Source organism: Palaemon carinicauda, chromosome 23 (genome assembly GCF_036898095.1).
Source record: "Palaemon carinicauda isolate YSFRI2023 chromosome 23, ASM3689809v2, whole genome shotgun sequence".
Classification (NCBI taxonomy): domain Eukaryota; kingdom Metazoa; phylum Arthropoda; class Malacostraca; order Decapoda; family Palaemonidae; genus Palaemon; species Palaemon carinicauda.
In genome coordinates, this window is record NC_090747.1 from 93,589,012 (window position 1) to 93,605,515 (window position 16,504).

The 16,504-nt window shown below is 39.6% G+C and overlaps 1 protein-coding gene across 3 annotated transcripts in view; it reads left to right on the forward strand.

The window, feature by feature from the left end:
- The first annotated feature begins 205 nt into the window (after positions 1-205).
- LOC137617252 (DNA polymerase delta subunit 3-like) overlaps positions 206-16,504 on the forward strand; it is a 35,833-nt gene continuing 19,534 nt past the window's right edge. For all 3 annotated transcript variants that reach the window (XM_068347223.1, XM_068347224.1, XM_068347225.1), the window contains exons 1-5: positions 206-402; positions 2,183-2,238; positions 5,012-5,129; positions 5,983-6,146; positions 15,197-15,305. In XM_068347223.1, coding sequence (XP_068203324.1) covers positions 328-402; positions 2,183-2,238; positions 5,012-5,129; positions 5,983-6,146; positions 15,197-15,305 — 522 coding nt within the window. In that variant the 5' untranslated portion in view covers positions 206-327. The remainder of the gene's footprint in view (positions 403-2,182; positions 2,239-5,011; positions 5,130-5,982; positions 6,147-15,196; positions 15,306-16,504) is intronic.

Below are 16,504 nucleotides of genomic sequence, written 5' to 3' on the forward strand. Positions count from 1 at the left end.
TCTTTACACATATATCGTGATGTCATAGTTTTACTTCCACCATGCATTTTGAAATAGATTTGAACAAGAACAAACAATTAAAACTGTCTGAAAGTTTTTTAATTATCATAATTCCTCTATTTGATGCAGAATTTTCTATTTATAAAGTTTCTAGTTAGTTGCATTTTCGTTTGTTTACGGTTCTTCTAAAAGTACTCGACTTGCTATGAAATCCCGCGAATTCTCTCGTTCTAGTTTTCTATTTTAGTGTACAACTAGCTAACATTCCTGTAGATTTTATTTTCTAATCCTTATTCTTAAAAGGTTAACTGCATAAATACCTCGAAAATGTGTGCAGAAACAAAGCTAGATTCAATGTATTTGGATAATTTGGACGAATTTATAAATGACGAAGGAAGAATAGTAAGTATAGTAGAACTATAGTTTAGCCTAAACAGATGTATCTAAGCCTTATATTCTATATTTTTTTCTAGTTTGCTAAATGGTTTTCAATTAGCTGAATATAAATAAGATACTTCTTGGGATTCAGTTTTTATTTATATGTTTGGTTAATTTATACCTAAGAATTAAGATCATGGTTGGATTTTGGTCATAAGATTAAATTTCAGCAAATTCAGCCTTCATTTTAATCAGAAATAATTTTAAGAGATGCAAGACTCCATTTAAAGGCAACCAGGATCGGGTAGCAATGGTAAGTTATTGTTTTGGTGGGGTAGTGAAAAAAAAAAACCTATGACAAATATCTAACTCAACCACCAACCTAACCTAACTAGTTTTACCAAAGCATATTGCAATATTAGGAAGTCTTTGTAGTGGGTTGGGACGGATGGGGTCATTAATCAAAATGTGGGTAGACATTTACTATTGCACAATATTCCTAGCAAAGAAAATAAGGAGCCTTTGTACATCAGCGGCCAGTTCCTCCTTCGTGCATAGAAAATGAACACTAACTAACCTATACTTCCCCCCCTCCCAATCTAACCTACAAGCTGTGTTCTAGCCTTCTTACCTAGCAGGGGTTGGTACACTAAAGCTGCCCTGCGACCTGCCTTACACTACTGTATTGTTAGCTGGCTGTCATCATACATACAGATGGCCGCTATCATACATACACCCTGAAAATAAGAAGTGTTATTGGTATATGTATAGGTATTTAGAACTTTTCTCATGCAAGTAATTGGGGGGATATCCAAAGTTTTCAAATTTGAGACGTTTCATAATTCCAAAAGTTGTGATTGAAGAACCACATTTTAAAAGGGAAACACAGTAACATTAAGTAACCTAATGTTCCCCCACCTAATCTAATCTAGGAATCATTACCTTACCTACATACACACTAGGGGTGGCGCAGGCTGCCGTATCCTTATCTTACCCCAAGACTAAGTCTCAGCCTTGTGTTTGCTTCTCAACCAGCTTCACATAAACAAAATTTTCCCCATAAAGAAATTTAATTTGACAAGTAATAAGAAAGTTTTAAGTCTGTCCTAACCAACTACTGTACATACACCTCGGATATTGGTTTTATTTCATATAAGTGATTATACTAATTCATTCAAACTATTTTTTAACTTCCTATCCCATAGTTGGAGAGTAATAACGACCTAGATACCTCACCTGACGAAAAATTCTTAATTTATGTCTTTTGATGCTAGTCATTACCCACTTCCTATAACATCAGAGCTGAAGCATCTTCTCTTGGCTCGGGCTACCCTGGCATTTTCCCAATGCATTATACAGCATTGCATGCCAGTTTGTTAATTTATATACATTACTGAACAAATATCACTACTTTATTGTTTTTGTAAACTTGAAATATTGTAAATCAAAATACTGTACAGTAAATTAGATTGGGGGGTGTTTATTTTCAGAGTGATAGTAAGACACCTCATGAACACTTGTTGAGAACCCGTAATTCTCCACCATATATGAAATTCATGAAAGTTGCATTTTGGTTTTTAACCTGCATTTCAGTTTTATTAATTACCTTTATTTTTTATGAGAAATCTTTATTAGGTATTTAGCCTGAACAATAGAATTTTGCCACCTCAGCAATTTAGCCTTGTTACAAGCCTTAGGTTGTACTCTGCAGTATTGCCAAAGGAACATTTGTAAAAAAAGAAAAATGGTCATTAACATATATTTGACAAGTTTATCATATCTAAAATTGCTTTCCTTTTTTCAGATCACTTGCAAATGGCTGTGCTTGACATTGAAGGTTCATGTGAATGTTGCAAAGCAGTAAGTTGATACATACAGATAGTGTTTTATGACCTCCTAGTCATTCTGGTTGCTTAAGGAATCATGTGTTTAATGAAGTCAAAGCCTGAATTACTCAGTATTTATTATTTGGTGATTTTTTTATAAGATTTTTTCTCACTTTCCAGCAGGACTTAATTTTGTTCCTACATGAATACAAACCTTTGTCCTTTAATAGGAGTGTGACTTCAGAAAGGCTGCAACGGCTGGTTAAACTTTTAACAAGGTAAACGTAGTTGCCTGTCAGGTGTCCGGTAGGCCCCGCCCACCTGATAGGTGGAGCAATCTACACTTTGGCTTTGACTGTCGAGCAGTAAAGACGCACTAATCCTTGTCCTCATCTGGTTGTTTTAATCTTTAGCTCTTTCTTTCAGGTTGAATACTGTATATGATTTGGCAGAGACAGGTGCATTCTAGGGATATTAATGGAAAAAGTCAAAGATATGCAGTGTTTTCTGATAACTGTAATAGTGAGATGATTTTCTATGTTACCTGTTGGTTTGCTCCTGTTGGGTGGCATGTCTGTTGCTTTTTTATCCCTCGCATGTGTGGCATAATAACTATAATGACAATGTAAACCAAGGAGTTGGTCCTCCTTTGAATTTGTTTACTGCCGAAGGGAGCAGAACCACCCTTCTTTCCTTCAGTATCTTCCTTACCCCGGGAAGGTGCTATTGATGCATCATCTGGTTGTGCAGTTGAGGTTCTTTCTCCAAAAGATAGTCTTCATTAGCCTACACAACTACCGTAAAATACCAAGTTCTTCCGTCTCCCTTGCCTCATGTTCATAGGTATCTTCACTGTAACTCCAGGAAGTACAAGTAATAGGAGTCGTGTATGCTCAACTCCTACCTTTTCTCTCCCTGCCGTTCAGGACGAAAGGTGCCACTTTTCCCTCCCCTTCTCGAATGATCTTCTTTCCCCTTTCTCCTTGGGGAAGAATAGCGGGGCATTCAGGGAAGAGGCATCGGTACGCATTGCTCTTGCTTTGACTGTTCCTATATCTTCCTCCTATCCTGCCACTAGAAGATGAGAGCACCCCCCAAAGAGATCTGCCAGATGAGAAGAAAAGTCTTCACATTACTCATTAGCGACAAGAACCTCCCCTCACCAATTTCCTCCTATGTATGTGTAGGAGGGATGGTATATATGTGGAATGTATCTACTTGGGAAGACAATCTTAGTAAGATCTTAGTTTACATACCGGGAATGCTTCCTTCCATTAGAATACATTTTAGTACTAGGTAAAGGTGTTCACGTGCCTGTGACCATTGCCATTCTCTTAGTAAACTGAGCACTCGTACCTTCAATTGGGATAAAGGGCACCGATCCCCTTCTTCTGAGAGTGGGATCGTAGTAGGTATACAGTACTTTACTGGGTGGAGCTTTTGCTGCCCAATACCCACAATTTACCCACAAGTCCTCTGATAACCTTATTTTCAGTTATGAGGTAGCTACTCAAGTTGTGTTGCAAACCTAGGTCCCTTATAGGACAAGTAGTATCTCATCTAGGATAATGGTTGTGACATAAGTCTAGAAGGATAGGTAGAATGCCTAGCCGTTCTCCTCTTTGTTTTCCCCTTTTTTGGGTGAAGCAGTCACTTTTCATATTCTGAATAGGACGCTAGATATGGGAGAACTTCACGACAGAGTAACTTTGATTACAGACACAATCTGTATTGAACTCTCAGACAAGGGGGACCATCGATGAATTGTATACATCTGATTTATAAAAACCATACATTCAGACACACTATCCTTATGGATATAGGTTCTTCCACAACTACTTACTGGTCTACTGGCAAGGACCTAGCCTAATACTTACTGCATCTTCATGCTCATGTAGTTACTAGGCTGACAGGAGTTTTCACTTTTGCTCCACCTTAATACCAAAGTGCATTGGCATTTTCCAGGTTAGTAACCAGAAACTTTGGTTATAAGGACCCTCTCTCCCAGGGATGAGTCTCCTATCAAATGTCGAAGGTTTCTGTTACCTATAAGAACAAATAACAGTCTTGAATTCATAGGTCAAGTGAAGGTAGTGCTACGACCACTCAACAGCTAGCTATGTTCCAGCTCTATTGAAGTCATACCCCTGTTAAAGGTCTCAGGTTTGTATGGTAAGGAAAAATGGAAAAATAAAAGTTGATTAAAAATATTTTTATATTTTGTAGCACATGTATATAGAGACAACGTTGATCCGTTTGTACTTTTATCAGACCCTTTAACTATATAAGTATTTTATTAAGTGATGTTATACAAATGTTTTTGCACCAGTTTACCAGAATCATAGGATATTATAGCTTTCTTTTAACAATTGTATTAGTATGAATTTTATATGTACAGTATTACAAAATGAGGCAAGAGAGCGTGCTAGAAATAGGAATGAATGGCGAGCGATTGTGACGCAGTTCCGGTAGGCCCTGCTGCTTCCTCCGGTGCCTTAGATGACCGCGGAGGTAGCAGCAGTAGGGGATTCAGCAGTATGAAGCTTCATCTGTGGTGGAAAATGTGGGAGGTTGGGCTGTGGCGCCCTAGCAGTACCAGCTGAACTCGGCTGAGTCCCTGGTTAGGCTGGAGGAACGTAGAGAGTAGAGGTCCCCTTTTTTGTTTTTGTTTTGTTTCTTTGTTGATGTCGGCTACCCCCCAAAATTGGGGGAAGTGCCTTTGGTATATGGATGGATGGATTACAAAATGACCATGAATTGTTATGGTGCATGTATATTTTGAACTATGTCCTGATTTGCCTTTTCAGAATGCTGTATCACTATGTTACAAAACACCGCAATGAAGATAAAGGTGATGACCTCTGCGTTACGTATGTGGTATCAGGTGTTGTAGCAGGAAAGGATAAACAGCCAGACATTCAGAAGGTAGGAAATATCACACCACATCTTACATACATCTGTATAACCAGTTCTTGAATGGTAATAAGCTGGTAAACTTTGAGCAGCACATTTAATCAGTGAGAATTGTTTACAGCCTTCCGCATTACAGTTCAGGGGCTAGTGCCATTGAGTTAATGAGGTATAACTCAATCTGGTTTGTGCATGATACAGATATCTAATCAGGTATTTTATACTTTGTAACAAATATCTGTTGCTACTTGAAAACTAACTTAATACTGAAACAATTCAGAACATATTTTTAGCGCGTGATCTTAGTATTAATGTCTCACAATTGAGATATTTTGTACTACCATAGTTAGATTGTTTTTCTCATGTTAAAATCAACATCATAGAATTTCATCCTTTTAGAGAAAATTGTGGAAATTTTGGGTTTGCTCTTTTTTCAACAAGACACTTGCAGTATTGCTTTTATAAAGAGCTCTGCTTACGTTTTAGATTATCACCATTCAAATCATGGTGATTTTCTATCGGGTTACTCAGTAAATTGCTGGAGATCATAAGTTAACTTAACTGTAAAAATGTTTTGTGAATAGTAATGCTTATCTTTGAGAGCCTCCAATTGTAACTGTAAAAGGCTATTGTTCTTGTTCTGAAGTGTCTTGATAATTAGTTTCTTCTTTTAGGAAAATGTCTTTGGAATTGTCTACTTTTTTATAATCTCCCTTCCACAACATATTTTATGGAATTCCTTTTATCCATTGAAAGCTTTTTTTTAATCAAGCCACGGCCGTTTTAACTTGTTCTTTATGAATGCTTATATCTAGAAAATGATGATAGTGTATTTGCCATCTATAAAGATATTTGATTGCTTTTTCAGGTGATGCTGGTTCGTGAAGAAAAATTGGATGCTGTTAAGAGTACCATGAAGAATGTAATTTCTGTCCATATTTACAGTGTTTCAAAATCTAAGCTCAAGGATTTAAATATTTTGTATACATCTAACATTGATGAAGTTAAGAAAAATCTCACATCTATGAACAGGTTAGTTTATACTTGAGTTATTTTTGTTATAGTGGCACATAATTAAATTTGATTTAGAGGTCTATTTAGGAAATCTCAACATAAATCCAAAGTTTTATTATTTCAATGAAATTTTTTGAAGTTCATGTGTTGCTCATTCTTTAATGAAAGGCCCTGAGTAAAATATAGAAAAATACTTTGGTATAAAACATGTAAAACCCTGTGTTCCTGCTGGTAGGGGACGCTGGTAAATAAACCTGTAGTGTAAACGACGCCCTTTTGCAACATATATCAACTTTGATTCTCATAGATATATTAGTTGTAGCCTCGAGAGATCGTATGTATTTTTTGTATTAGAATTTTTGTCTAATACTTTACTGTCACTGTCAACAGCTTAAATATCATGATCTCATTTATTGCCTGAACTTGAGTTTTTGAGGCACAAGATACTTTATACATATATGAGTTTATTTCTGCTTTATTGGATCAGACTGTGCTCGTTCACTCTGCAGAGAAATTTGCATATGTTCCCACAGCTGTAGATCTTTCTTTGGAACCGGTCTTTCCAGTTAGCTATTCATTGCATGTACCCTTTTTGGATAAGTTGGGTAGCTTTGTATTAACCTTTTTACCCCCAAAGGACGTACTGGTACGTTTCACAAAACCCATCCCTTTACCCCCATGGACATACCGGTACGTCCTTGCAAAAAAATGCTATAAATTTTTTTTTTTTTCATATTTTTGATAATTTTTTTTAAAAATTCAGGCATTTTCCAAGAGAATGAGACCAACCTGACCTCTCTATGACAAAAAATAGGCTGTTAGAGCAATTTGAAAAAAATATACTGCAAAATGTGCTGGGAAAAAAATAACCCCTTGGGGGTTAAGGGTTGGAAATTTCCAAAGAGCCGGGGGGTAAAAGGGTTAAAGAAGTTTCACCACTTCTCTTAGGAGAAGGAATTTGGAACTTCTCTTGCGAAAAGGACTTGGAATCAACAAATTAGTTAATTTAGTTATCTATACTGTACTTATGCCTCAAACTATGTAAATAAATTAAAAGTTTTATATGTTAGCTTTAATACTCATTCTTGAATCATCTTCAAATTGCAAACAGAAAACTAAACAAGTATTTAGAATGAAAATACTTTATAAATGAAAAGTAAGTGAATACAGTACAGTCAATTCCATTTCCTTGTATTTATTCCAATTTTCCTTGGGTTTGTTTCTTATTTTCACTCACACACACTTTTGTCCTGCAGTGGACTAGAAATGGCTGCCTAACCTTACAACTCGCTCCCCACTGGCTATATGCAGTCAACTAACACACTAAGTAGCCCACTGTACTGCCTAATATTGTTTTTACTTTGTTTCTATCACAGTATAAAGTAGTGTGTTAATGAATTAACTCATTTCAATAAGTGTACAGTACATGTACACTCCTGTACTACATACACAGTAAGTCTACGGTACACATAACACGAATCATAACTGCACTTATACATAATGTACAGTAACAGCAAAACACTGTTTTTCAATATTAAACTTAGCCGGTGATCATATAGCTGTCAGCTCTGCTGCCCGACAGAAAAACCTAAGGACAAAATACGCCAGCGATCGCTATACAGGTGGGGGTGTACATCAACAGCGCCATCTGTCGAGCAGGTACTCAAGTACTCCATGTCAACACAGAACCAATTTTCTCTCTGTCGTGCCACTGGCAAGACCTACTAAATACGCTGTTACTAACTGGATTTGTTATCACAACTATTTGGTGAAGTACACTATTCTAGTTTTGAGCTTTCGCTATGCAGGGGTTTTATCTTCATCTCAAAATCTTGAACTCGTTTTGGATAGATTTAATTATGGTGACAAAGAGAGTATGGACTCTCTTTCACTTTTAAATGGCCGACCCTTCCCTTAGACGGAAGTGTGTTTAGGTTTTTAGTAATTTTGCTTAACACGTTATAGATCTATATATTTTATATCTCTCCGCCTTTATTAGGCCTCTTCGATTAACTTTCCATTTATTATAAACATATAAAAATAAATTTTTATGTTTTGTTTATATGCGACCTTTCCTGATAGTAGGCGGTCCTATCTTGGAACCGAAGTTAATCAACGTTGAGCCCGTTATATCGTATTTAGCCTTTAAAGAATTTAAAACTTTTTAAATTTAATGTTTTATGAAAGAATTTCTTTGATAGTCTTCGTACTGTTTTCAAAGATGAACTAACGTTTAGATTTTTTTTTTAGACTACGCAGTTGTTGACGTTCAGGACGTTCAACATGCGCTCTATCGTTACGATAGAGAGAGAGTGTATCACGGTTTCACTTTGCAGTAAGAGTAAATCGATTCTGACGTTTCGTTCATTCTTTCTTAACTTAAATGGTTTAAATTCTAAATTAAAGGACCTTTTTATTTGGAAAACCTTTCAGTTTTTTCCTTTAGCCAAATAACATGTTTTTTTGACGATATATAATTGGGCTCTTCTCTCAGGTGCGAAATCAAGAGAGAAAGAGAGAGAGAGATAGAGACGGAGGGAGAGAGAGGAGAAAAAACGTTCCGTTCAAGCGGGTAACGTTGTTCTCGTGTTTCTCTCCTCCCTAGTCGCTGTACGGGGAAGAAGGTAAAACGTTTCTAGGGTTTTATTCTTGTCCCCAGGCTATGTGCGGTGAGAGATTGTAAACGTAGTTTAATTGAACTAGTGTTTAGTCTCTTTCCCAGCCACTGAAGTCTTTATCTTTATATGTTTTCTGTTTTTGCTAGTATTAATGAGGTGCATTATACGACTGTTTTCGCAATTACTACCTTTTAATGAAGGGTAGAATTGCGTGTTTCAGGTACAAATCAGTAAAAGTTTCGATTTCAGTGAAATAAGTGCAAAACAGAAAATCGAAGTGATAAAGTGATATGCGCAAAGTGTTACAGTGTTGCGTCCGAGGGTTCGTCTGTTCGTGCCTGTCGTTCACCTAGTCCGGGACCTCTTGCAAGCTCCCAAGCCCAGGGGAGAAGTAATGTCGAACGACTTATGGGTTCGTCAGGCCTTGATCAACGAACAGACGTTTCCCTCCGTGGTTTCGGGCGTATCTACCCAAGATCGCCCCACCCACACAGACGAGAGAGCCCATTTACTTCTCGTCTGCGGAAGAGGTTTCTCGTAAGAAACCATGTACCAAGGTCTCGCAGCTTATTAAGCGCAAGTCGGTCCCTTCCGCGCAAGTCCAACGGCCCAGTTGTAGCCACTGGGTCAGTTCGGACTCGCTGCAGTCTTCCGACGACTGCTCACCTCCTAAGAGAGGCAAAGCGGTACCGCAACAGGCAGTAACACCGTCTGTTGCCGCACCTGCTACTGTAGACCCTAAGTGGTCTTTGCTACAGTCTATGCAGACACAGTTAGCATCTTTTATGCAGGAGTATCGTGCGGAGAAGGTTGACGCTGCACCCGTTAGCCTACAACCAACCACGGTTGTGCGCCCTGCAGACGCTGAGGCTGCCTGCTCCCACACTCCAGCTGTGAGAGCTCCACCACCCATGCGCAGTCGACCCTGCCAGACGCATGTTGACGTTTACCGACGCACGGAACCCTCCGTTGACGTTCGTGTGCTACCACAACAACAGGAGGGTGGAGTTAAGTTGCCGTGTTTTGACGCGGTGCGTCAACCTCCGCGTTCTAGAGTTGTTTTGACTGCTCAGTATAGACAGTCAAAGCAGTCTCGAGTGAACACTGTATGTCCTCACGCTCCTGTTGTGGTTGACAGTTCAGTTGTTGACAGTTCACAGTCTATCAAGCAGTTACATGACGTTGCCTTCTGGTCTGCTACTAATGCACCAGTGCTGTATGTCCTCACGCACCTGTTGTGGTTGACAGTTCAGTTGTTGACAGTTCACAGACTGTCAAGCAGTTACATGACGTTGCCTTCTGGTCTGCTACTAATGCACCAGTGAGAGACTCACTGAGATAACCTAGCTTTTATCGGACAAGGTTCCTGTAGATGAGAAAGTGCTGTTCTCCCTCCTACTGATATTCCTTTGAGGACTCTGTCATTTGGAGAGGAGCCTTAAGCTGCTTATCCTCCTATGGACTTTAATTAAATCATGATGATTTTTTAAGGATCTTCGTCCGGATCTTGTAACTGCTGCTCCTCGTTCGCCTAAACGTCAGAACTTACACTAGGCCTAGCTACTTCGAAGCCGTTGTTGTTAAGCTAGTGCTCTCTCGCTCTCCTAGAGAGCGTTACGTTGGCTAGGCGACTGGTTTTTGCACCAGGAGGAGTTTTAGGGATACAGCCTTTGATTTCCCTTCTTTTAAACTGGCTTATAGAGCGAGAGTCTGATAGGACACGAGAGAAGTTCTCGGCTTGGAAGTTCATGCCTCTGCCCAAATAGACTTCTCAATTCTGGTAGACTCGCCCTGGCGCCTAGCCAGGAGACGCTCCAAGTTGTTTACAGGTCAACTTCTCAACTTTTGTCGAGCCTTTGAAGTTTTGCTGTACTATTATGTCACACATAACAAGGCTTCCAGGGATGGTAAATGGTTCCGCCTCAGTCGCTAACCCCGTCTGTTGCCACACCTGCTCCCGTAGACCCTTAATGGGCTTTGCTGCAAGACATGCAGTCCAAGCTTGTGTCCTTGATAGAGGACTTAAATGCGGAGAAGAACCTTCTGGCCAACAACCTTCCAACCGGTTGGTTGTGCGCCCTGTTGCGCTGAGGTATCCTACTCGCGTCTGCCAGTTGAGGTGGTTCCTCCACCGATGCGACCCAGTGTGGGTTGCCAGTCGCACGTTGACGTTAAGCGACGCTCGGAGGTGGTTGTTGACGTTCAGTGTGTCACTAGGAAGACGTTCAACAACCAGCAGAGGTGACTTGTTGTGACGCAGTGCGTCAACCTCAGCAACCCGGTAGGGTGTTGACTGCACAACCCAGCAGTCTAGACAGTTTCGGGTTGACGCTGTACTTCCTCGCGCACCCATGGTTGTTGACAGTTCACAGACTGTGCAGCAGTGCCATGATATTGCGTCCGGCTCCGTCACGCATCCACCAGTGCGACCGGATTCAGCGAGTCAGACGTTGCCCACTCCGTTGCCGTTTCCTCATCAGTTTCGGATGAGGAACCCTCTGATGAGGACGTTGCTGAACAAGACGATCAGCCCCCAGCCCTGCTATCCATCCAGAAGATGCTGAAGAAGGAACGCTGCCCAGTCAGGCTGTGGATGAGTCTGGTAGGGACACTGTCATCCGTGGATCAATTTGTGTCACTAGGAAGACTACACCTCCGTCCTCTTCTATACCATCTAGCTTTTCACTGGAAAAAGGACAAGACGCTAGAAGCGGTCTCGATCCCGGTTTCCGGAAAGTTAAAGTCTTGTCTGACTTGGTGAAAGGAATATATTAACCTTAGAGAGGGTCTTCCCCTGACTGTTCAGACTACCAACCACGTTCTCTTCTCGGACGCATCGGACGTAGGCTGGGGTGCGACATTAGACGGTAGGGAATGCTCGGGATTATGGAACTCGAGTCATAGGACAATGCATTTCAACTGCAAGGAGCTACTGGCAGTACGTCTGACCTGGAAAAGCTTCAGGTCTCTCCTTCAAGGCAAAGTGGTGGAGGTGAACTCGGACAACACCACGGCTTTGGCGTACATCTCCAAGCAAGGAGGGACCTACTCTCTGACATTGTACGAGATCGCAAGGGACCTCCTCACCTGGTCAAAAGGTCTAGACATTTCAATAGTAACGAGGTTCATCCAAGGCAACTTGAATGTCATGGCAGATTGTCTCAGTCGGAAGGGACAAATAATTCCAACAGAATGGACCCTCCACAAGGATGTATGCAAGAGACTTTGGGCCACCTGGGGCCAGCCAACCATAGATCTCTTCGCAACCTCGATGACCAAGAGGCTCCCAATATTTTGCTCACCAATCCCGGACCCAGCAGCAGTTCATATAGATGCCTTTCTACTAGATTGGTCACATCTAGATCTATATGCATTCCCTCCGTCCAAGATTGTCAACAAGGTACTGCAGAAGTTCGCCTCTCACGAAGGGACAAGGTTGACGTTAGTTGCTTCCCTCTGGCCCGCGAGAGAATGGCTCACCGAGGTACTTCGATGGCTAGTAGACGTTCCCAGAACTCTTCCCCTAAGGGTGGACCTTCTACGTCAGCCACGTGTAAAGAAGGTACACCAAGGCCTCCACGCTCTTCGTCTGACTGCCTTCAGACTATCGAAAGACTCTCGAGAGCTAGAGACTTTTCGAAGGAGGCAGCCAGAGCGATTGCTAGAGCAAGGAGAACATCCACCCTTAGAGTCTACCAATCGAAGTGGTAAATCTTCCGAAACTGGTGCAAGTCAGTATCCGTATCCTCGACCAGTACCTCTGTAACTCAAATAGCTGACTTTCTCTTATATCTGAGGAAAGAACGATCTCTTTCAGCTCCCACTATCAAGGGTTACAGAAGCATGTTGGCATCAGTCTTCCGTCACAGAGGCTTAGATCTTTCCAACAATAAAGATCTACAGGACCTCCTTAAGTCTTTTGAGACCACGAAGGAGCGTCGTTTGGTTACACCTGGTTGGAATTTAGACGTGGTACTAAGATTCCTTATGTCAGACAGGTTCGAACCGCAACAATCAGCCTCCCTGAAAGATCTCACCTTAAAGACTCTTTTCCTGATATGCTTAGCCACAGCTAAAAGAGTCAGTGAGATTCATGCCTTCAGCAAGAACATCGGATTCTCATCCGAAACGGCTACATGTTCTACAACTTGGTTTTCTAGCCAAACACGAGCTGCCTTCTCGGCCTTGACCAATATCGTTCGATATTCCAAACTTATCGCATGGTTGGAAATGAACTAGAAAGAGTCGTATGTCCTGTAAGAGCTCTTGAGTTCTATTTTAAAAATCTTTACGAGGCCCGTCTGAAGCTTTATGGTGTTCAGTTAAGAATCCATCTTTGCCTATGTCAAAGAATGCTTTATCCAATTTTATCAGACTGTTATTACGAGAAGCTCATTCCCATCTGAATGAGGAAGACCAAGCTTTGCTGAAGGTAAGGACACACGAAGTTAGAGCTGTCGCAACTTCCGTGGCCTTTAAACAAAATAGATCTCTGCAAAGTATAATAGACGCAACCTATTGGAAAAGCAAATCAGTGTTCGCGTCTTTTTATCTTAAGAATGTCCAGTCTCTTTACGAGAACTGCTACACTCTGGGACCATTCGTAGCAACGAGTGCAGTAGTGGGTGAGGGCTCAACCACTACAATTCCCTAATTCCATAACCTTTTTAATCTTTCTCTTGAAATGTTTTATTATTGTTTTTGGGTTGTCCGGAAGGCTAAGAAGCCTTTCGCATCCTACTTGATTTGGCGGGTGGTCAAAGTCATTTCTTGAGAAGCGCCTAGATTAGAGGTTTTGATGAGGTCCTTTAGTATGGGTTGCAACCCTTCATACTTCAGCTCCTAGGAGTCGCTCAGCATCATATGAGGATCGCGAGGCTCAGTAAGGAAGACGTACTTAAAAAGGCAGAGTAATTGTTCAAGTCGACTTCCTTACCAGGTACTTATTGATTTTATGTTTGTTATTTTGAATAACTGCTAAAATGAAATACAAAATACTTAGCTCTTAATGTAACACATAATGCTGGTCTCTACCCACCCCCCTGGGTGTGAATCAGCTATATGATCACCGGCTAAGTTTAATATTGAAAAATGTTATTTTCATTAGTAAAATAAATTTTTGAATATACTTACCCGGTGATCATAAATTAAAGGACCCTGCCTTCCTCCCCAATAGAGACCCAGTGGGCAGAGGAGAAAATTGGTTCTGTGTTGACATGGAGTACTTGAGTACCTGCTCGACAGATGGCGCTGTTGATGTACACCCCCACCTGTATAGCGATCGCTGGCGTATTTTGTCCTTTGGTTTTTCTGTCGGGCAGCAGAGCTGACAGCTATATGATCACCGGGTAAGTATATTCAAAAATTTATTTTACTAATGAAAATAACATTTTTCCTGTCTAATATAACACTTACTGATACTGTAGTGTATATTACTGGAATACTTTATACATACAATACAGTACTACCATTACAGTACAGCTTAATTAGCTAAGGTAACATTTGTAAGTGTTCGCTGTTTTCAGCAGGTTGACTCCCACCGTTCAAACTAACCTTATATGTAGCCTATATCTATATTACTACATTAAAGCATTACAAAGTAGGAAAAAAAAAAAAAGTGAATGGAAATTGACACTACAATATTAGTAACCTCTAAGTGAAACATGATGAATTCTATTTTCCAATAACTACAGTACAGTATATACACTTACAAGAGAAAAAGTACATAATTAACGTGTAACAAATAAAAAAAATGAAATAAAAACAAAAATTATGATGAAATAGTGCAAAACTTCAGAGTAATATTTCTGAGAAGTTACAATGGTGATTCAAGTTGCATTAAAAACGGAGAAAGAAGAGAGTAAAACCTCATGCAAAAGACTGGGAAGTGCAGTAGTGCCCTCTTAATCTTCAACAGTACAATTTTTGTGTTTGGGTATTTGTTATCTTTGGAAATAAGGCAACACTGGAATTAATTATTAATAGAAGATTGCTTATATTTTTAACCCTTTTGCCCCCAGGCTCTTTGGAAATTTCTAACCCTTAACCCCCAGGGTTTTTTTTTTTTTTTTATTCCCAGCACATTTTGCAGTATATTTATTTTAATTGCTCTAACAGCCTTAATTTTTGTCATAGAGAGGTCAGGTTGGTCTCATTCTCTTGGAAAATGCCTGAATTTTCTCAAAAAATTATCAAAAATATGAAAAAAAAAATTTTTATAGCATTTTTTTGCAAGGACGTAGCGGTACGTCCATGGGGGTAAAGGGATGGGTTTTGTGAAACGTACCAGTACGTCCTTTGGGGGTAAAAAGGTTAAAAGAAGAGTTCCATATATTATTAGTTACAATATCTTGGTATTACCATGGGATACTGCTTGTTAGTTGTAAAAAGTTTAATATTCTTACATTCCTGCTTTAAAACATTCAGATAATTGCCTTCATCTCTCAACAGTTACGGTGGTATTGAGTGTTCAAGTGCAAAGGTACGATCTTCAGCTGATCTAGCCAAACTCCAGCAGCAAAATGCATATCGTGATCCTGAAGAATCAGCTGCACCAGAAGTAAGTTTTTTTAGGTCTGCTGGCATTTTTTAATGTTAGGAATGGGATGTGGGAATTTGTGGCATTTGACCTTTTTAAGTTTATTTGTAAGGGCTTCAAAGGTTTAGCAGCAGTAGGGGATTCAGCATTATGAAGCTTCATCTGTGGTGGATAATGTGGGAGGGTGGGCTATGACACCCTAGCAGTACCAGCTGAACTCGGTTGAGTCCCTTGTTAGACTGGGAGGAATGTAGAGAGTAGAGGTCCCCTTTTTGTTTTTGTTTCTTTGTTGATGTCGGCTACTCCCCAAAATTGGGGGAACTGCCTTGGTATATGTATGTATGTTAAAGGTGTAGATTTCCTTGTGTAACCCTAGATACGTTTAAAATGAATAGCAAATATAAATACTTTTTGTTCAAAACTGACATTCAGAGAATGACCTTGGCTCGAGTCAGGGTTTTTTAGAGGAAGCAACCTATTGATAAATATGAGCAGAATAACATGGTAGAAAGCCGTGTTGTATTTCCGCCTAGTTGGTATGCTTTAATGAGAAGAGTATTAGTAGTTCATTTAGAAGCTGCATTTGAAATTCCTAAAAAACAAATCTGGGTATGAAAATGTGACGGTGTTTATTGAGAAAATAGTAATTAGAAATACGGATACACATTTTCTTATTTTTTTATATATAAAATATTTTAGATCGAGTATTGATGCAGGTAAAATTAAAATTGAATTCACAAATGTAAAAATAAGATTTACAGTTTAACATACAAAATAGATTCTAGTAATAACCAAAATTAAGTTTGAAAATGTCATGTAAATAAGATTCAAACATTGTAACCTACACCTGCTTAGAAATTTCTTGAATATCTTGAAGACTGATTCCCTCTCTCTTAATAAAGCATCACGGTCATTTTGTGTGTTCTTATCAATGTGTCAAAAGTGAATTGACACTACAGCTATCATGATTGATATGATCAAACAGTGTTTATCAAGAATTTAGTGGTTATGTTATGTTTTTAGCATGTAATTATAGTTTAAAAGGTTGCTGGTTTCCTTGTATATTTTCAGGTGAAAATTAAGTTGAAACCATATTTAAATGCATATAAGGTTGTTAGTAAGAAAAAAAAAAAAATGAAAGAAAAAAATTATTGGTGTTGCCCAAATTCATTCTCCAAGGTTTATCTTCCCATCTCAAATTGTATTGTACCAGGTACCCA